Raw genomic sequence first — 20,202 nt, forward strand, 5'->3', positions numbered from 1 at the left:
CACAGCATCAATATTACAAGAATGCATGACTGTAATCCAGCCAGCCTGTGGATATTTAATGGCTAGTCGTGGGACGGACCCTCAGCTAGTATCTCGGAGCTAGAGCTTGAACACTTGAAGCGAGGCATTGTATCAGAAGTCAGCCAGTAACAGTGCAGTGGATACTATTATTTTGGTGAGGCTTTGTTTTGCTAGTGCTATGAATAATTTAACATTGTTGTATCTATGCAAATCGATCATTGATAAATAAATCCTTCCGTTTTGAAATATGCAATTGCAATAGCTAACTCGCGATCGGTAAACGAAGAGGTTTCGAAGATACTATCCAGGCCATAGGCCCTGTCCATATAGATCTAGCGTAAGCCGGCCAACTATGCACGCGTGCTTTTGTGAGCTCATGGAGCATCTCTGTGTATCTGTAGAGCCTCCCCCCCCCCCCCCACACACACACAATGTCATACAATACTATAATCTGTCTAGACAAATCAACTCATTCAATGCAAAAAAGTGCATACTTGCTTTTCTTAATTGATCACAATTTATATCCCACAATTGTATAGAAACTGATATCTAGTAGCCTTATGAAGTCTGCAATATACTTATCGCAGCACTGAATGCCATTAATGGCTTGTTAGGGTGGTAGGGTTGCTCAATAAAATGGAGGTCCTTGTATTGACAAGTTGCATGGTAATTGACACTACTGCATTACATGAAGTACAGCTCACCAATATGCATACCTCGAATACCTCGCGGTTGATAAGCATGACATCTATTATACACCATACAAACACAGCACTGGATAACTGCAGTCCAATTGTCCTGCGAATGCACTGCCCACGGCCACAGGGCCTGTAATGATAATTAAAATATGCGTTTTTTTGCTTGTAGCTTGAGTGGAATATACATTAAATTTGCTTGTAGTGTGAGCAAGCCTGGTAATTGTACAAATGTTAATTTTTGCTTGTAGCTTGAGCCCACTGTTTGATAAATGGAATGTACATCTGCCTTGTAGTACTGATTGCTACATATATGCCCCTGGCTAAGTGATCTTGTAGCCTCCCTGTTGCCTGTATGATAGCAACATCTTGTTAATTACTGTTGTTGACATAGGAACAAGGATATGCCAAGCATGCAATGTGTTCTTGTTCTCCGAAAGACTTCTCAAATACTTAACCGCAAATATTTTGTTAACATGTGTGTGTGTTAACGTGGTGAACTAGTGTTGTCATTCCTGTGGTGGAGGAGCTGGGTTAGTTCTGTACCATCTCCTGGAATCCATTTAGTCTAGTTCCATTTTATGGCTATATAGGAATGAGCTGAGAATGCAAATAATTATTAGTATTTTGTAGTATAATCGTCGTCCTATAGCTAACTTTTAGTTGATACAGTCAATTTTCTGTTTTTCCGTCGGACTAAAGCTACATCACGTCCTAACCCAAAATTGTCACTGTTATAAAACATTATATTAGTGATTGAGATTAATGAGCAATTAATACTATATAATGAGGTGATGCTATCTCGCCTTAATTGTTAAATTGTTTTCCAAACATAGTCCTAAACTTGTTGAAATGTTTGACAACACAGACTGTCTTTCGTCCGCGATAGCTTATAAACCGACTCCCCTGGACACGGATTGTTTGAATGACAAAAATCCATGCAGTTAAAAAAAACCGGTTGTTTGTTTTGTGTGTTTTGTGTACATTGCTGGGAGCTGCCCACAACCTGTCCTACACATTCATAGCGTATCCTAAATAGATCTCTTTACTGATCTTGATATCGGATGTGGTATGTGTTGTGTGGTGTGTATATAGGATAAGCCGGAATGATATTCTATATACGTATATACTGTTATAGCACTAGCTGTACTTTGAACCTCCCAGTATAGCGGCGGCAGCGCTCAATGTATATGATATTATTATGCTAGTAACAAATGGTGATGCTTTCGATCAGTACGATATTATGAGTAGTATGACTGTACTAGCGTAATCCGTGTACACAGGTACAGAATTATCATGTCCATGGAAACGGTCGTTGACGTACATTTGTCTCAGTTCCTTGTTGATGACCTGCCCCCCTCCCACTAATTGGTCCAATCAAACGCCATTCCAATATGCCTGGTGTCATCACGATCTCTAACTATTACAATTTTTAATTCCCTGAAATCTACTCGTTTCCCACAAGTATAATCAAATTTAATTACTTGACGCTCTTCTCTGCCATGCCCCTCAGTTTACAGAATTTGCTTCATTTATTTGTATGCTATGCCCTCACTGTTATCACCTGCACAACTTTATGTATATAGCGCTAATTATACGTACATGAAATACACAAAAAGTTAATGTGCAAAAGTCAGTCATGCTTTGTACTAGCCTCAGTCCCAGGCCGATTTTTCTTTGAAGTTGGCGACCTAGCGTTGTTTTAGAGACAACGAGGCTGGGAACGAGGATAGCTTTGTACTGTCTATCTATGGTTATAGATAAAGCTACGTAGCTAGAGTATGGATCGAGTTGTTGTATGCTAGCTAGCTTATACTCCACTACATGTGCAAAGTGGACCATCTCTGAGATACAATGTAGTAGGTGTGTGAAATGTTGTCCCAAAAACTAAATTTCTGGGCAGCAGCCGAAAATAGTTGCCAAAACGCCTCCTTTTGTGAAAAACACAAGGCTGTATTGTAGCCTTGGGTATTGTACATATAGCCTTTGTTTTGGTCAGAACCGATAGATTTTGTGATTTAAACCACACCACTTGTGATCATAATACCTCCCCTTAGAGCTGCTGACTGCATGACTCAGTTTTGACACATCACCTGTACCCAACATGAGATTATCAGTGTTCCTAGTGTCAGGTCTATGAGATTATCAGTGTTCCTAGTGTCAGGTCTATGAGATTATCAGTGTTCCTAGTGTCAGGTGTTGTTCAACTGCATGCAATTATATTGTTGCTAACGTGGCAGTATCAGTTTCCATGCCCTACAAACTTGATTGTTTGAAACAAGTACTAATTATCGCTAGCTATGAGTGCTCTATTACACTGATTAATACTGTGGGACTGATTAGTATCACATAGATGCTTACCACGAATTTAAGCTATTGTATTCCAGAATTGTGTTTGCTTCACAGCTTAAAGTTGTTATACAATGGTATGCAAAGGGATGCAATTCTACACTTCTACCATATCATTCCCAAGTACATGAGGGACAAAGAGTGTACCATACACGCTTTGTCTCCCATGTACATGGGGACCAAACAGTGTAGCTGTGTGTGTGTGTGTGTGCGTGCGTGCGTGTCTATGTCTGTGTCTGTGTGTGTAAAAAGAGATTAATTTAATTATGTCCACCTGATATATCATTATATTGCCTCGTGCCCAAGTACAGTCTGTCTAGTACGCATGCTGTAGGTACACATATCTCTCAATGAGTACACTAAGTGCCTCTTTGGAATACAATAGAAACAGCTGTACAGTAATTGGTTGGTGGTGTTGTTACTAGGTTCAGTTGCACCGCACCCCACCAAGCCCATGTGCGGAAACATTCCTTTCCTAGTGCATATACAGACGTAAATAATTATAGGAAACTACACTCAGCATTTCCTATAGGCTACAAGGAATTTGATCATCCCCTGCAGCAATCAATTTGATTCAACAGCGGCTTTGCAGTGATCACCACACACAGTGTATAATTTTGGACTTCTCTTAATTTTTGGTATAATTATATATACCTCTTATGGTGTTACGACACTTTCCATCTCACTAAAATCTAAAAGCATTTCTTGCTAGACTAATTGACCTGCAAAGCCATTGAATTGCAGCAGGGGATGATCTAACTCACTGTAGCTAGCTAGGGACTGTATGTAATGGTTGTGACACAGGCACGAGTGACTCATGGGATATATTCAATTGCATGGCTCAGTAGTGACATGGGCTTGAGGGCAAAGGCACTACTGAGCTAATAATACATCCCATATGCGCACGAGTGAAGCTGTGTAATTCCCTATAATTATGTCCGTACAGTGTCCTGTAATGGCTGACTTTCATAAGGCTAGACTATAACAATTAATGATGTAGGGGGGCCGGGAGGGAGGTAATGTGTTTGACATGTGAGGGTGGGTCAGTGGAATGTGAGCCATTTCAGCTCTCACCACGTATACACAGACAGTTAGGGCTTCGGTCGATTAATGACTATAAGTGCTTGTAGTTTTTAATTAATGTAATGTAGCCGTTCATTAATTAATTAACATAACAAGCTAGCTAAGCACACTTGAGAATAAAATAAGGATTTTGAGCATAATCCGATATCAATATGCTACCATGCTTGGCAGCACACTGATGGAAACTATAGCTTCCTGTGTACTGGAAGGTGATCTCATTAGAACATTCTCGTTATGCAATGAACAATCGCTACCTGGAACTATTAACCTAGTTCATATTACCCTTTAATCACACCCCACTCCTGTCTTAATCATGCTATTATTAGCGTATGATTGCCTAGCAACCCACGTTATATTTGTATACCTAGCCAGTGTACTTGTTGGAATGTATATTTAGAGTATTAATTATTGCTATGTCTATTTGTCTATTTAATTGCAACTGACACAAATTCTTAGAATGTGTGTCTGTAAATCCATGGTGGTCTGTTTGTGGTACAACAAATGAGTGGGCGGCTCTCTCTCTGTGTGTGTGTTGTCTTTTGCAGTGTATATATTGATCGTGGCTTGCAAACAAACAAACATCTGAAGCCAGAGGAGGTACTCGATTAGGCTCGGTCACGTGCAAATTCAACAGTAAAGTCATTGTTGCATGTGACCAATTAACGCCTATAATCGAGGCACTCTTGTCGGACCTCCTCTGAGCTGAAGCTATTCACGCACGCCTTGATTATTGGCATACATTATGTATATTCTAGAAACAGTAGGTACAGAGGATTTCAGGTTGGTTGGCAGAATTAAAAGTTGAAGTGCAGTCAACCATGACCACTAATTGAAGAAACACACAGTGTGTGGTCATGGTTGAGTGCACTTCAACTTTTAACCCAACCTGAAATCCTCTGTATATTCCATTCCTTATCATTTGGGTAATTGCCATACAGTATACAGTGCTGCACAAGAATATTAAGAATATGGATTTATAGATTGAATAGTACAGTGGTTAGCTATTGCATAGCTGTGCCTTTTTCTCATGCGGACAACTACTATAAGTATAAAAACTGTGTTAATTGTTGAATACCTTTTTTATTGTGTTCATGGCCTATACTATCCCAGTTAGTTATATCGGTAAAATCTCAACCCTCGAAAATCTTTAATCCACACTCATATATAAGAGTGCAGTGCTTGTTAGGAGTGTTACTGATATATATACCATATCTCAACCTCTAGAGAAGACAGCTGTGCCGTGAGACGAGGAAATGGCGGAGCACATGAGTCAAGAAAATGGTGACACTATCATTTCTCCTACAAAGAGTCCAGGTGACTACATAAGATATTATAGCTATAGCCTCATAATTTGTATAGGATGTTCACATTGCAGTGGTTGCCTTGGTAAAGTATACGTAACTATGCATGCAGATTGCCTTAGGTTTCTTTCTATATAGCCATTGTACACATTACCGTATTACTAGAATGTTTTGCGAGTGAAAAACCTTTGCGAATGAGCCAAATCAGCAGAAAAATTGACCCTTTGCGATCTAACTATTGCGTTCTGGCAAGGATCGTGTGTCATTACCAGTACTAGTTTAGGTTTTGCAATTTTATGTTTGCGAAGTGATCAACGCTCGCAAAGTTTGCATGTGTTTGATGCTCGCTAGTAATACGGTAATATAATTGTGAGATATCCTGATAGTATCCGAGGGCCCTAGGCATGAATGACATGCACTCTGTTGATGTGTGCATGTGATAATCGTTTGCATGAATGTTCACCATTTGTTTGAATAGTGTAATATATGTATATTGTTCATTCATGCATACAATGCTACAATAGGCAAGTCAAGGAAGATCACACTAGGGTCATTGTTCAAAAGGTCGGGAACTGACGAACTTAGAAGCTCTAGTAAAGAAAGAGGTAGCAGTCGAAGCAAAAAGAAGAAGAGCGATACAACTGAATCAAATGTACATGTAAGCTGTTACCATAGCTCTAGCTAATTGTACCCTACTGTCATGTTTATAGCTTTGTCAGTAAATATACTGCCCTGTTTAATAAATGTATAAATGTTTATATTGAGACGTGAGCTAGTTAACTATCTTGAATGTCTTCACGTCCCTCCTACTGCTGCTCACAAAGCTGTCTATAATTTGTAACTATTTGAACCTTCAACTATATTAATTTTACTCAATTTGCGTATTTCCCCACGTACATTCCAATCAGACATAATTGGTGACATGTAAAGACATTAGGCAGCCCACGAAGATATACAAATTTGAACTATTGTGTCTTTCATCTTCATTACAGCATGACACACATACACGCCTGACTGTCTCTATGGAAACCGGCAAAAATGACGAACAAAGAGCAGCTGGCAATATAAAAGATATCTCGTTGATGCAGTTTAAAGAATTCGATGAAGAATTACAAGAACCAGAACAAAAGAGTGTTGCTGACCTATCCTCAAAGAAAGTGCAGAAAAAAAACAAGGAACTATCAAAACAGTATACACAGCTTGCAAAATCAGTTGATGCTCTCAAGAAAGAACGTGAAGAGTTACTCTCGGACAAACATAAACTTAAGAGTGAGAACAAGACACTCGAACGAGATTTAAGAAGAGCCAGTTCTAAGGGAGAGCCACGTCTGAGCAAGAAGTCCTCTCAAATGTCTGTCGAGATTGAACTGGACACAGTCGAAGATATGGCACTAAAGATACAATCCCTAGAAGCACGTCTTGCAGAGAGGGATGGAAAACTGAAGAAAGTACGTGATAGGTTGCAAAGATTGAGCTCTGAGCTGCCTGGTATTGGACCGCCCTCGTTAAGCCCCACCTCCTCTCGGAGAGAAAGTGAAATAATATCTCCAATGGAGATATCACAACAAAATGGTGTCATACTAGACTCTTGTTCTGTTGAGATTATTTTGGATGAGAGGAACGAAATCTCGAGTTATAAAGCAGAGAATGCCGAGCTGAGAGCTAAGGTGGCTAGCTTGGAAAATAATGTTGTACAGCTACAATCTGTTATAGGCAGTAAAGAAGGAGGAGAAAATAAGACCCGGAAACGGTCCGGGAGCATTTTTAAGCGAGGGAAAGCTTACTCAAAGAGTATGGTCATGAAGCAATCAGTTGACGTTGTTAGTGAGAAAGAAGCCATTAAAGATACACGGCGATCAAAAAGCCCCGATTTCCTAAGCGCGTCTGTTTCCTACCAAGATATGTCTGATACCAGTGTCCTGGCGTGCACAGACCCGAAGGCTGTGGGTAGCTTGCCGAGTTTTGTATATTCTGGTCTCTCTCCTCGCTCGGCTGCAAAACGAGCACATGGTGACGTCCAAACGCTACAGTCCTATCTCAAAACGGCCATTGAAGAGAAGAAATCGCTAAGTGAAAAAAATGAACAACTTGAAGCCGAGGTTGTCATGGTAAAAGCAAAGATTAAAGATCAAAACAAACTATCTGAAGAGCGAGAACAGTCGTTGCAAAAACTTGAGTGTATGAGAGATAGGCTAGTCAGAGAAAAGAAAGAGCTGTCGCAGAAAGTTTCTACTCTGCAGTCGACTAGTGAACAACTAAAATCAGACAATTTATCTCTAAAGAAACAGCATGCTTCTTCTATCACCAAAAAAGATGTGGAAATCACAAATTTGAAGAACGAAATTAAAAAACTGAAAGAAAAACTTGAGGAAAGTGAAACCATGCGGAAAGAGAGTGAGGATGTTTTTGTACCGCCCACTCCACAATCCACACCAAAACGAGAAGTTAAAGTAGCAAAAACTGTTGTAACGAAGCCTCCAGTTGGTCCCACGTCGCAGACCAAACCCTCGGTGAAAGACGGTGAGGGCGAGAAAACACGTAAAACGAGTCAACCGCGAGTGAGACGTCGGTCTTCATCCTCTTCACTTGAGGAACATTTCGATAGTGTGTCCAATACTCGAGCATTGTTTGAACAGAAGATTGTCACTTTCAAAGACGATAAGCAAAGTCCAAAAAGATCGCTGAGAAAGACGTCTTTAACTGACGAGCGTAGAGGAAGTTATAGTAGCTCCTCATCTGCTCTTAAACCAAATATCAGCCATGCCAAATCAAGTTCTTTCGATGCGTCAAATATCGTTCTTCACGAGAACTCTAATCAAAAACGCACATCACCTCCAGCAAGTGTCAGAAACAAAACTGTCGCTGAAAGCCCCTCAGCATCTTCTAAGCCTAAAACTCTGAACATTAGCAAATCTGACACCAGTAGCACAACTACATCAGTGAAATCATTTACTTCAACTAACAAGGAAATAAGTCCTGTGACCAAGGTGTCGAAGATAATCGTCAAATCGACTGCATCTCCTACAAGCTCTCCAGTTTTTGGCAGACAAATATCAACAGATAAAAGTGTCAATGCATCATCTGTTTTTCAGAGGCAAACGTCGGTTCCTGTAACAGTTAGTACAGTACACACTACTACTACTACCTCTTCAACATCCAAGAAAACTAACGGAGTGGTCTCTCGAAACTTGTCTGTCGATTCCAAGAAGGATGCAATAGCTTCAAGTACTAAACGAACAGTTGTCAGCCCTGTGAGAACCAACAGTGTTATTGTAACCACAACCAGTGGTACAAATGGTCTTTCATCTGCTTCCAAAGTAACTGTCACTACCACTAATACAAACACGAATACCGATTTCATCAGACGTAATCCAAAAAATCAGCCACGTCCGCAATCTGTATTGCTAGTACCAACCTTCTCCATCCACAAAGCTAACTCTCTACAGAACATTCCCGAGAAAACGGCCTCTGAGGTCACCATTGAAGCAAGTCCGCCTCGTTCAACTCCTACAGATAGTACTGTACAAGCTCCACAGCAAAGTCCCGTAGCACGGAGGTACCAAAGAAGGGAAAGAAATGAACGTCCCAAGACTATGTACGCAGGGAGAGCTGAGACTACTAATCTTGTCAATCTTATCTCGAGGTTCCAAAAACAAGAAACAGAAGTGAAGAAGAGTGACAATGCAAGCAAATCTCCACCAGCAACGGTAACAATAAAGACGCCTCAGATCAGTGTACTGTCTCCAGCCACTCCCACCACCAAGACCACTCCCAGCACACCTCCTGCTACTGGCGTTGTATTGAGGAACTCATCTTCTCGTTCTCCAAGACCAAAAACATACTATGGAGCTCCAAATGAAAAGTGAGTGTGTGTTGTGTAATGTTGTAATAAGTCATATTTTTGTCTATCTATACGTAACTATGTGCTAGCTATAATTATATGCTAGCCTCGACCCCACGCCCACTTCCTCTCAGAGATGGCCTGGAAGGAGGCTAGCGATATGCGTGATATTGTGTACATACATACACAGTATTTTACGTGAATATACACAGGACATTGACAACTCCTTGTGTCCACTTATATTACAGGGTTGTTACTGTGAGGCCCCCCTCTAGTCCTGTATCGTTCAAGAAACCACCCCCCAGCGAAAGACCTCTACTGAGGGCGCAAACAGTCGGCTCTGGACTCGGCTTCAACAGACAGTCAAAGAAAGCCATGCTCCTTAGGTGGTGCCAAAGAGAGACCAAAGATTACGACGTAAGCAACCATGCGTGTGGATAATAATTAAAGACTTGCAATGTGTGTTTAATTGTATTCCCTCGTTATTCTACAGAATGTACGTCTTCAGAACTTTGATTCTAGCTTTTCGGATGGTATGGCATTCTGCGCTCTCATGCATCACTTCATACCAGACAAGATTCCATACTCCTCCCTCAGTGCAAAGAACAGGGTGAGTGTACCTGGTGTAATTCTATAGCTACATGTATAAGCTCTATTTAAGGCGCCACATAAAAATATTTACGCTGGTAAAGGTAGCCGTATTAGAGGTTGGAAAAGCTGTTTTTTTTTTATCTCCAATTAGAAGGTGGTCCTCTAAAGACACGCCATCCAGCCTCAAAACTAATTTTCCACCTCTGAATACAGCCACCTATATACCAGCGAAAATAATTTTATGTGGCGCCTTAAATAGAGAATAGAGCTTATACGGTACATGTATGTATATTAGCTATTAGCTCTTTCAGACTACGGAATTTCATTTCATGATCTTTTCTAATTGCTTGCAGGAACATAACTTTACACTGGCATTCAATGTAGCTGAAGAAGCTGGTATCCCCTCCCTACTGGTAAGAGAACAAAATTACTGTTGGTTTTGCTAGTTTTCATGAAATTCTATGTTTTTGCAGGATGTTGAAGACATGGTCCAACTAGCTGTACCTGACTGGATGTCAGTAATGACCTATGTCTCCTTCATTTACAACAAATTTGGACAACCGCAAAGCAGTACTTAGTTAGCTTATTTTCATAACATTGTTTTTTAACACTTGCAACAGCTTGAATTTTGTGTTTTTCAATAATAATCAGTTGACCTCTATTTAGGAGCCGGCATGTTCTCGAGGCTATTCTGCACATGCGCACTAAGCTAATTAGTCTGCACAATTCGCAGGAAGCTCTGTTTACATGACAACATATCGAGGTCCAAGGCTCTCACAATGCCCCTTCTAAAGAGAGCTAGAGAAGATACTTTCACTAATCCACGCAGCGTGAAGCCACATTTTACAAGCTCAAGAGTCGGTGGTGCAAACCTGAAGAAGAGGGTTACTATACACACAGACACTGGTAATGAAAACACTCTCAAAGCTCTGAAGGACAACAATGTGTGCCTTGCTGCTGCTTTAGGTAATGACCTTTTATTTAATAATGAAAATTCATATGAGCACAATATTAATTAAATTTTAGCAATGACAACTTGTAGCTAAAATTCATTCAGTTTTTTCGTAGAGAAATGGGAATGGGACTTCCTCTGTTGGTTGTTGCCAATTATCTTTGCTCCATTCTGATGTACCATCGTACAGATGAAATGTGTAGATGTTTCGAGATCGCTCAGACAAATTTGGTGGACTCTTGTGAACAACTTCTCCATGTATGAGCACTAGACTACCTTTTCGAACAGGCGCACAGACAAATTTATTTTCATCAGTTGATGGACTTGTACCCTCGAATTTCGTTCCTAATTTTCCATCTTCTTCCGTTCTCAATAGCCTTCCACTGATTCCAGATTTATGAGTCCCAGGGGCAAACCACATACACGCATTATCAGGTTCAGCATCTTCGAGAGCTATCCAAAACCCGACCAAATTCATCGGAGTGGTGTGAAGAAATGAAGAGTCCTGATGCGGGTTAACGCGACCACCTATTTTTGGCTGCTTGAATATTACCATACTTTGAGGAACAGACGGTTTCACTACTCCAAGAGATCTTGCAATGCCCTTAATTTTATCGGAGAAAGTAACTTTCTTGAATTCTGGCTCGAAAATATGTAAGGCATGACCGATTTTGTTAACAGCCTCTATCGGTGGCATTGTTAGTTTGCCATTTTCCCCCAAAGCTCCTTCTTCAAAAAAGAATCTGATTTTATCTCCACTAGTGACAAAATAGTCAGTTCTTGTTTGAGCGCCTTTGTCTTTATCGACAGTCGAGAATGTGGTCATGGGGTGCTGACTCATATCTGCTTCTTTGATGATCTGGAAGGCCCTCTCTCTAAGTACATCACAATCTTGGGTGGACAGATGGTCCTCGATAACTAGGTAGCCATCTTGCTTGAACTGTTCAACTTGTTCTGGAGAAAGAGACATCTTTTGTTTTGCTAGAATAGGTTCAAAGGTCCTGCTTAGATCAAATGGCATTCAATGAATGTCATTATAATTATCCATATCCTGTTTCTGCAGATGCTAGCAAGCTGAGCTACAGAGGTCTTCTTGAGGACTTTGTGCTGCTTCAAAAGGAGAGACAAGAGTTACTGGAGAGGGTCTTCAGTATGGAGTCAAGGCTCTGTGATCAACAAAAAATTGTCTCCGAGCAGGTAAAAATATAACATTGATTGTTAGATAGCTACTTGCATAGAATACTTGTTACTGTACTAAACACTCAGACAAATTTTCAATGTCATATTTTTCTTGCGCACTAGGTACGCCCTGTATTCAAGCTGCTGAACCAGGCTGAGAAAAACCTCTCTTCTGCTAGACATTTGCTAACTACCCTCCTGACCACACAGTCCTCTTCAGAATGTCATGGAGATCCGTTCTCCCCCTCTCTCTCCCCCATACACAATGCAGCCGACTCATACTATGTCAAACCACACTCCAGCACACTACTGCCTCTACCAAGTACAGGGAACGAGCACAAGCAAACTACACACTATACTCATCACGGAGCTAAGACCTTCCCCAAAACACCCCATCCAATCGTTGCCATATCCAACCCAGCATCGAGCATGAAAACAGACCAATTTCTGCTGAGTTGTGAGCCAAAAGCACTGGACTTTGATCAAGATGACTCTGTCAGTCAAGGTGCTCATACTCCTCTACCTAGCAGAAGTGTTGAACCGGGAGACCTAGCTCAGTTCAAGGCAGAAGCAGCTAACCTTTACAGCATTTGTGAAGATGCCAACTCATCGTATCAACCTCTCCTCAAGACGTAAGTCAATTGTGAGTGAGTGTTTTAATCTTCCTACAACTTGTTTTGCAGTAAGTCAAAAATGTCTATGAAAGAAAGCCGTAAAACTGTTGCTCAGAAGATACCAAAGCCCAATAATGAAGTTGGCAGACTACAGACGACTGTATCTACTGCAAGGCCTCGACGAGCATGCTCCACTCTCAACATATCCTACCAAGAGCCCAGCTTGAGAAGGCAAGGACATTAATGTACATTCTCATACATACAACACACTCTATGTGATATACAGCAAGCTGCATTTTGATGGGAACACTAACTCTGTGAAAGCTCACGAGAATCCTGTAACATGCAAAGCTGCTAAAACTAAAAACAAAGTAAGTGGTGTTGTTTGTGAATTGGTTATAATTTACCATCAGACAAAGAATGCTCTCCAAGATGTTACCAACAAAAGACATTGAGTGAGGGCCATAAAGAGAAACAAACATGAACAGAACAGTATCATACCTACATGTGAAATCATACTTAATACACTTAATAATTATACTGTGTGTGTTATGTTCAGAAATTAAACAGTGCTTTTTTGTCCTTCTCATTCAATAAAAGCGTTCCCTTTAACTTTCCGTTGTGTATATTCTCAATCATTCGTGAGAAGCTGTTTTCAGGTGACCCTTGTACCTCAACATACGTCTGCATTTAAAAGAAAAAGTATACAGTCATTACGCATGTGCAACATTAAGTCCATTTCACTACCTATAATATATATAATTATGTGCCATAAGATGTGTACCTGATAAAGGAGCTCCCCAGGTCCTTGCTTCAGCTCTGAAATGACCACTGATCGCAGTGGCCCCCCAACCTGTGTGTGTGTGTGTGTGTGTGTGTGTGTGTGTGTGTGTGTGTGTGTGTGTGTGTGTGTGTGTGTGTGTGTGTGTGTGTGTGTGTGTGTGTGTGTGTGTGTGTGTGTGTGTGTGTGTGTGTGTGTGTGTGTGTGTGTGTGTGTGTGTGTGTGTGTGTGTGTGTGTGTGTGTGTGTGTGTGTGTGTGTGTGTGTGTGTGTGTGTGTGTGTGTGTGTGTGTGTGTGTGTGTGTGTGTGTGTGTGTGTGTGTGTGTGTGTGTGTGTGTGTGTGTGTGTGTGTGTGTGTGTGTGTGTGTGTGTGTGTGTGTGTGTGTGTGTGTGTGTGTGTGTGTGTGTGTGTGTGTGTGTGTGTGTGTGTGTGTGTGTGTGTGTGTGTGTGTGTGTGTGTGTGTGTGTGTGTGTGTGTGTGTGCGGGTGCGGGGTTACAAGAAATTACCTCAAATTGAGATATGATCTCTTCCCCTACTTCTTGCTCCAGCTCATATTGTGTGAAGAAAGGGTTCACATTCGCTAGTGGCTCTATCCTCCCTTGTAAAGCCGCCTGTAATAAAACAGAATGCAGCTCATACAATGTCATGTAGCTACAGTACTAGTAGTAAATTGCAGTGTACTTAGAATTGCCAGCAGCAAAAAATTAGAACATCAGTTACGATATCATTATCAAACCTAATTCGGCTGAAAATCTTCGTACTTTGGTTAATTGTTTCTAGTAGTGTACTCACCTTAAACCTACTGAGAACAGACTCACCCACTGAAGTGTCACCAACTGCAGCAAATACAAGCAATAAAACGATCTGAAATTTACTATCGTACGTACCGCAAGTGTTGTTGTCCCTAGGGTCTATTGGATAGCTGATTCCACTGGGATGCAGGTACACTCCTAGGCACACTGATCTGTCTCCACAATCATCAGACAATGTACATTCCTGAAACACGAAGCAGAAAAATTCTATCACATGCATGCATATTATAGTTCAGTCATTGACTGACGTCTCCAAGCTGACAGGAGGGACAGAGGAGGCCACCGCAATCAATGTCTGTCTCATCGTAGTTTAGGACACCATCAATACAAGGGTCTGTGTACAGCAGCAGTGCAACACATCAGTACACACACACACGCAGCTATATAGTAGCTAGCCCTGTGACATACCAAAGCAAGATTCGTTGCTATAGCCAGTTTCACCAAGATGCCTAGGAAAGCACGGGCCACATGTGTTCTCCACTTGGTTGCAAGGCTCCCTATTTAATGCTCCACAATCAGGAGATCCAGAGCACTCTACAAAAAATAATGTGTTCACGCACAATTAACGGATTGGTTCATTTACCAAATGGACTTACGTATGCATTCATTGTTGCCTGTTCCAGCTGCCCCCACGTGACCTTGGAGGCAAGCACCACAAGTTTGCTCGGGCGTTAAGAGTGAACATTCTTCTCTTCCTACACTCACACAGTTTGGCACTTCGGTACAATCTGGAAATCAGAGATTTAGAAATTATGAGAGGTTATAGTAATGAATGACTTACTGTGATTACAGTTGGTTCCAAAATAGCCGATGGGACAAGCGCATTCTCCAGTGATGTGATGACAGTTGCCTGTCGTACAGCTGCACGTTAGAGAGCAGTCTTGTCCATACAACAGAGGAGGGCAGACTGCAGAAACAATCAGTAGCTTAGATTTTTTCTGCAACATTTGTTGACTTACTTTGATCACAGAACATTCCCATATAGCCAATGGTGCAGTTGCAGAAGCCACTTATAAAGTCACAGTCTGCTCCATTTTGACACCCACACTCCTCCAGACAATCTTGGCCGTAGTATCCCTCAGGGCATTCTGTATATTCATCCAGAGAGAAATATCTCGTTAAAATAATTTTCAGACAACAGAATTTTCCAATTTTGGCCGAATACCATGGATTATCCCATGATCCAAGGCCGAAAAATTGCAAATTATAGCCTCAACCAAATTTTGGATATAAAAAATTGTACCATCAACAAGTTGTTACCGCAATTAATTCACCTAGTTGACAAGAGGCCCCAGTGTATCCAGGTCTACAGGTACAGCTACCATCGACATGGTTACACGGCCTTGACTCGTGCTCAGTCACACAGCTGCACATATTCTGACATCCTGTACCATAACTACCAACAGAACACTCTGTGTGTGTGTGGGAGGGTGTGTGTGGTTAAGAGAACAGAGTACTTGGGAGCTCACCTGTACTGCAATCGTTGCCAATGTAACCATCCTCGCAGACACACTCTCCCACGGACATATCACAGCTGCCGTTCACACACATCGGAGAGCAATCTGCACAATCAATAAAAGGGAATAATTATTCTAGTTACAAAAGAGTTTCAACCTTTATTTATACGTACTGCACAAAAAATCATCGACAGAAAAATCTCGTATATTCTGTCCGTTTAGATTCAACGGGAAGTTGCAGGTGGCCTCCAGAGGTAGCAAAGGAGAAGTGGAGGTGTCGGCTAGGAACTCGGGGAACCATCGCAGCTCACAGTCGCATCGTAATGGATTCCCTCCAAGGTTGCTATTAGATATGAAAAGAATTGCATGAACAATAGTTTACGTATCATTTCTCAACTTACAGCTCACTGAGTCTACCAAGTGCTGAGAATGTATCGTCCGGAATAGTTCGAATCACATTGTCTTGCAGATTGCTATAATTATATGCATGCGTACAAAAATAATGAGTAATGAATGACTTATTATTAATTTCGTATTATATACTTACATGGTACCGAATGATTGAACACCTATGAAGGTTGCAGCTGAAATGTTCCCAATGTTGTTTTGAAGGAGATTGCTGAATGTGTATAATTATATATATATATACATATTGATTGATGTTACTACTGCTATTATTATAGTGCTGTTATACTTACAGTGTTGTAAGTTGTGTGAACTCAAATAAGTTGTCAGGAATCTCAGTAAGGAGATTTCCATCCAGTTCTCTGCAATGCAAATGTATAGTTTCGGTTTATAGTAAGCAATTCCAGTTTGTTTTTAATTAAACTCACAATTCTTCTAGAGCTGTTGTGTTTGTAAAACTCCCCTCTTCAATCACTCTCAGCCCAATGAAGGAAAGGTCTCTATATAATTATTACCAAGGGGAGGCAAAACACTAATAAGATAAGCTAGGTACACAATGGTTCTTACAGTGCAGTCAAGCTGGTATAGTTTTGCAGGTCGTCCCTGGCCAAAACACTAAAGTTGTTAGCTTGAAGGTTCCTGTGTAAAGAATTAACACGTACAATCAGGAATGGTTTAGAGCCATGGAATAGTTCTCTTACAGTTCCTCCACATTTTGCTGCACATCCACAGGGAAGAGAGGGAAGCTAGTGAGGCCAGCATTTGAGCATATCACTCTACTGGTTGAAACTCCATTACAGCCAAAGCATCCCTCTGGACAATCTTGACTAAAAACTGACTTGACTAGACATGCAACCACCAGCAAGACAAGAGCTTCTCTCATATTTATCTTTTTCTACAAACCTCCTATAAACTTGCAGTGTACTAGCCCCACCCCCATTATAGGGCATACAAATGTACCACATTGATAGTGTTTATGATAGTATCCAGGACAACCTGTCATCAACAATTTCTTTAAACATATTCATTAACACCTCTAGTGAGTGGTGGTGAGATAAAAGGAATGATTTAATAAATACAGTTACGGAGAATGTCATAATGTTGTGCTGTGTTCAAAATCCTTTGCATTTACTCCAATATTATGAGTGACCACCTCTTCATAAGATGGTGGGTGGTCTGCTCTGCAGAATGTCTGAGGAGGTGCTGTGGGGCACACACCAGACGATCGTCTACTTGTTCCTCCTTCAACATCATGTGACTCGGACTGGATCAGTGCACCTCCTGGAGTAGAATACGAAGGAGATATTCGCATCTTTTTCTTCAATAAACGTGTCCCAATTCCTAGTATCACTATTACTGCGACTAGTACTACAAAAACGGCAGCTGTAACACCGACAATTATCGCCAAAGTAGCTCCAGTTGACAGGGCCGGGGACGATGCCGTAGCACCTGGAGTAGAGTCACTTGGGGTTACAATAGCAGTAGATGGGTTGGTATTAGTGTTAGGCTGCGTGGTGTACACCTCACAATCCGGTGGGTCCATTTTACATGTGCAGGTTCCATTAAATCGATTACAAGACTCCACTCTTGTTCTACATTCACAGTCATGGATACAGTCAGGTCCGTATGTGCCTTCTTCACATTCTGCAATATAGTCAATAATTACTTGCATCAAATGCTGTAGATTATATTTACCTTCGCTGCATGCTTCTCCTGTCCACCCAGCTGGACAGTTACACTCTCCAGTGATGTGATCACACCTAGCTACATTCTCACAAGCACACACTCCAGCACAATCGTCTCCGTAGTACCCCTCAGGGCATTCTGTTAGACGGTGCAATATGGTAATTTTGTTAGATTTTTGTGAATTCTTACCATCGTCACAGAGCAATCCTGTCCATCCAGCAGTACAGTCACAGTCACCTATTATGTGATCACAGCTAGCTTCATTCTCACACATACAAGCCTGGCATCCGTCTCCATAGTATCCTTCGAGACAGGCTGCATGCATGACAATAAATTAATGTTCAGCTAAAGCTATAAAAACAGTTAAGTAGGAATTAGTATACCTTCATTGCATGCTTCTCCTCTCCACCCAGCTGTACAGTTGCACTCTCCAGTGATGTGATAACAACTAGCTCCATTCTCACAAGCACACACTCCAGCACAATCGTCCCCGTAGTATCCCTCAGGGCATTCTGTTAGATGGACAGGTGTAGTAGGGTGATTTTGTTAGTTTATCTTACTTTCGTCACAGAGCAATCCTGTCCATCCAGCAGTACAGTCACAGTCACCGCTTATGTGATCACAGCTAGCTCCATTCTCACACATACAAGCTTGGCATCCATCTCCATAGTACCCGTCAGGACAGGCTGCATAAAATTGATGTTCAGCTAAAGCTATAAAAGTAGGAATTAGTATACCTTCATTGCATGCTTCTCCTCTCCATCCAGCTGTACAGTTGCACTCTCCAGTGATGTGATTACAGCTAGCTCCATTCTCACATGCACACACTCCGGCACAATCGTCCCCGTAGTACCCCTCAGGACATTCTAACAAGTAGGTAACAATGATCAACTGACACTGCACGACAAACCATGGATCCATACACATACCTAGACTACAGTTGTCTCCATGATACCCTGCTGCACATTCACATTCTCCAACAGTTGTGTTGCATGCTCCATTCACACACTGCGGCTCACACGCTATGGGGACCAAGATCGTAAAAATCGTATGAATTAAAACGCCACTACAAAAAACCACATAAGCTAAAATTAAAATTGCCCTTGTGTTTGAGTGGCACTTAAACTACACTGTAATACACTTACTGCATCCGAAATCCTCAGCGTCTGCGATACTACTCACTGCTACTATGGTATTGTTGAAAACTGGAGCTTCACAAAACCCAATGTCAGAGACTAGTGGTTGCTGATTTGTATCAGCGAGGAAGGAGAATAACCATCTCAAGTGGCAGTCGCATACAAGAGGATTCCCAACCAATATCCTGCATGGGTGAATGAGTACAATGCAAAAATCGTAAAAACATGTACTGTTTTGGAGGTGTCTAACATGGACACCGACAAAACAGTGTCTAGATACTAGTGCGCATGCGCAAACCTTGCCTCGAGGCTTGACTACGATACACTTTGCTTGACAATGGGATACTAAGTAAGTTGCAAGTATACTAAGTCCCATAGTACCTCCTCTGAAGCACCTTTCCCATGTACTTCCCATGTACTTCCCATGCATTAACAACTATCTAATAACTTACAATTCTGCGATTCTGCTTGGCAGTGAAGAGAAGAGATCACTGGGTAGTGACTCAAAGATATTATTGCCAAGATTTCTGCAGGAATAAGACGAGTAATGAAGAATATAGTGGTGTACAATATTAACTTACATGATGGGAAAAAATTGCAAGCCATTGAATGTATCAGCAGTGATGCTCCTCAGGAGATTGTTCGACAAAACTCTACAGCAATAATAAAATATGAAGTTTGCATTATCATTAGTTTGTTTGCTTACAGTGTTGTAAGACTTGTGTTTTCGAACAGATTCTCTGAAATGTGAGTCAACCGATTATTGCTCAGATCCCTGTTGAGAAGCAAACACATGATTATTTATTAATCGAAGCTAAAGCTCTAGCCACTTACAGTTCCTCTAGGTTAACGTTGCTCCCAAAACTGCCAAACTCAATGGATGACAAATTGTTGAAAGACAAATCCCTGTATATAGAATAGATACGCTGCAATACCATTCAGCTAGCTAGTAAAGTTTAACAGAAACTTACAGAGTCTCCAATATGGTGTAATTGACAAGGTCTGCAGTAGTTAGCTCTGTAATCTGGTTGCTACGGAGGACTAGCTCATCTACTCGAGGCTGCACATCGTCTGGTAGGGAAGGGAATGAAGTCAATCCTCCACCAGCACAAGTGATGGTGATGGCTGAGCCTGTGTCTGAGCAACCAAAGCAAGGCAGAGGGGAACAATCCTGTCCTTGAGTAGGTATTACTAGCACAGAGAACAAGAGAACTGCTGCTGCTAGAACACTGGTCGCCATAACTGTTTTAGAGCTTGCACTGTTTATTTTCTCAATGGGATAGCACAATCAATATGG

General features: G+C 41.3%; 4 protein-coding genes across 6 annotated transcripts; 2 read left to right on the plus strand and 2 right to left on the minus strand.

Annotated features, from left to right (window-relative positions):
- The first annotated feature begins 19 nt into the window (after positions 1-19).
- LOC135340463 (smoothelin-like) lies at positions 20-10,542 on the plus strand. Of its 2 annotated transcripts, none has more exons than XM_064536802.1 (8): positions 20-175; positions 5,373-5,462; positions 5,974-6,101; positions 6,442-9,311; positions 9,539-9,707; positions 9,784-9,900; positions 10,235-10,294; positions 10,355-10,542. In XM_064536802.1, exons 2-8 carry the CDS (start codon positions 5,402-5,404, stop codon positions 10,457-10,459), a joined length of 3,510 nt encoding a protein of 1,169 aa, XP_064392872.1. In that variant the 5' UTR covers positions 20-175; positions 5,373-5,401; the 3' UTR covers positions 10,460-10,542. The 2 variants fall into 2 exon arrangements, with proteins under 2 accessions (XP_064392872.1, XP_064392871.1); XM_064536801.1 differs by having other exon boundaries at positions 21-175; positions 5,974-6,107.
- LOC135340466 (uncharacterized) lies at positions 10,523-13,186 on the plus strand. Of its 2 annotated transcripts, none has more exons than XM_064536805.1 (6): positions 10,523-10,847; positions 11,897-12,030; positions 12,136-12,644; positions 12,696-12,857; positions 12,913-12,997; positions 13,046-13,186. In XM_064536805.1, the coding sequence occupies exons 1-6, from the start codon at positions 10,661-10,663 to the stop codon at positions 13,079-13,081; spliced, it is 1,113 nt and encodes a 370-aa protein (XP_064392875.1). In that variant the 5' UTR covers positions 10,523-10,660; the 3' UTR covers positions 13,082-13,186. The 2 variants fall into 2 exon arrangements, with proteins under 2 accessions (XP_064392875.1, XP_064392874.1); XM_064536804.1 differs by having other exon boundaries at positions 13,040-13,179.
- LOC135340467 (phytanoyl-CoA dioxygenase domain-containing protein 1-like) lies at positions 10,857-11,844 on the minus strand. Its single transcript, XM_064536806.1, has one exon. It carries the CDS (start codon positions 11,801-11,803, stop codon positions 10,931-10,933), a length of 873 nt encoding a protein of 290 aa, XP_064392876.1. The 5' UTR covers positions 11,804-11,844; the 3' UTR covers positions 10,857-10,930.
- On the minus strand, positions 13,045-20,178 carry LOC135340207 (uncharacterized). Its single transcript, XM_064536527.1, has 32 exons — positions 19,877-20,178; positions 19,740-19,811; positions 19,612-19,680; positions 19,487-19,558; positions 19,358-19,432; positions 18,915-19,090; positions 18,699-18,791; positions 18,507-18,635; positions 18,330-18,455; positions 18,153-18,281; positions 17,959-18,084; positions 17,779-17,907; positions 17,183-17,727; positions 16,785-16,978; positions 16,651-16,722; positions 16,512-16,583; positions 16,377-16,445; positions 16,226-16,297; positions 16,080-16,151; positions 15,852-16,021; positions 15,691-15,783; positions 15,496-15,633; positions 15,181-15,309; positions 15,003-15,128; positions 14,818-14,949; positions 14,630-14,755; positions 14,470-14,555; positions 14,297-14,405; positions 14,202-14,245; positions 13,916-14,020; positions 13,411-13,479; positions 13,045-13,310 (listed from the first exon to the last, which is right to left on the minus strand). Exons 1-32 carry the CDS (start codon positions 20,143-20,145, stop codon positions 13,182-13,184), a joined length of 4,017 nt encoding a protein of 1,338 aa, XP_064392597.1. The 5' UTR covers positions 20,146-20,178; the 3' UTR covers positions 13,045-13,181.
- Between the last annotated feature and the right edge of the window lie 24 nt (positions 20,179-20,202).

The sequence above is a fragment of the Halichondria panicea genome, chromosome 8 (genome assembly GCF_963675165.1).
Source record: "Halichondria panicea chromosome 8, odHalPani1.1, whole genome shotgun sequence".
In the NCBI taxonomy this organism is placed as follows: Eukaryota; Metazoa; Porifera; class Demospongiae; order Suberitida; family Halichondriidae; genus Halichondria; species Halichondria panicea.

Bases quoted from the DNA above. Each gene is read 5' to 3' on its own strand.
- LOC135340463 (XM_064536801.1), top strand. From the start codon at position 5,402: ATGGCGGAGCACATGAGTCAAGAAAATGGTGACACTATCATTTCTCCT. The intron at 9,312-9,538 runs GTGAGTGTGTGT...CTTATATTACAG, and splicing joins TATGGAGCTCCAAATGAAAA to GGTTGTTACTGTGAGGCCCC. The intron at 9,708-9,783 runs GTAAGCAACCAT...GTTATTCTACAG, and splicing joins GAGAGACCAAAGATTACGAC to AATGTACGTCTTCAGAACTT.
- LOC135340466 (XM_064536804.1), top strand. From the start codon at position 10,661: ATGCCCCTTCTAAAGAGAGCTAGAGAAGATACTTTCACTAATCCACGC. The intron at 10,848-11,896 runs GTAATGACCTTT...CTGTTTCTGCAG, and splicing joins GTGCCTTGCTGCTGCTTTAG to ATGCTAGCAAGCTGAGCTAC. The intron at 12,858-12,912 runs GCAAGGACATTA...TGTGATATACAG, and splicing joins CAAGAGCCCAGCTTGAGAAG to CAAGCTGCATTTTGATGGGA.
- LOC135340467 (XM_064536806.1), bottom strand. From the start codon at position 11,803: ATGTCTCTTTCTCCAGAACAAGTTGAACAGTTCAAGCAAGATGGCTAC.
- LOC135340207 (XM_064536527.1), bottom strand. From the start codon at position 20,145: ATGGCGACCAGTGTTCTAGCAGCAGCAGTTCTCTTGTTCTCTGTGCTA. The intron at 18,282-18,329 runs GTAAGATAAACT...TCCATCTAACAG, and splicing joins AGGATTGCTCTGTGACGAAA to AATGCCCTGAGGGATACTAC. The intron at 14,756-14,817 runs GTAAGTCCATTT...TATTTTTTGTAG, and splicing joins AGGCAACAATGAATGCATAC to AGTGCTCTGGATCTCCTGAT.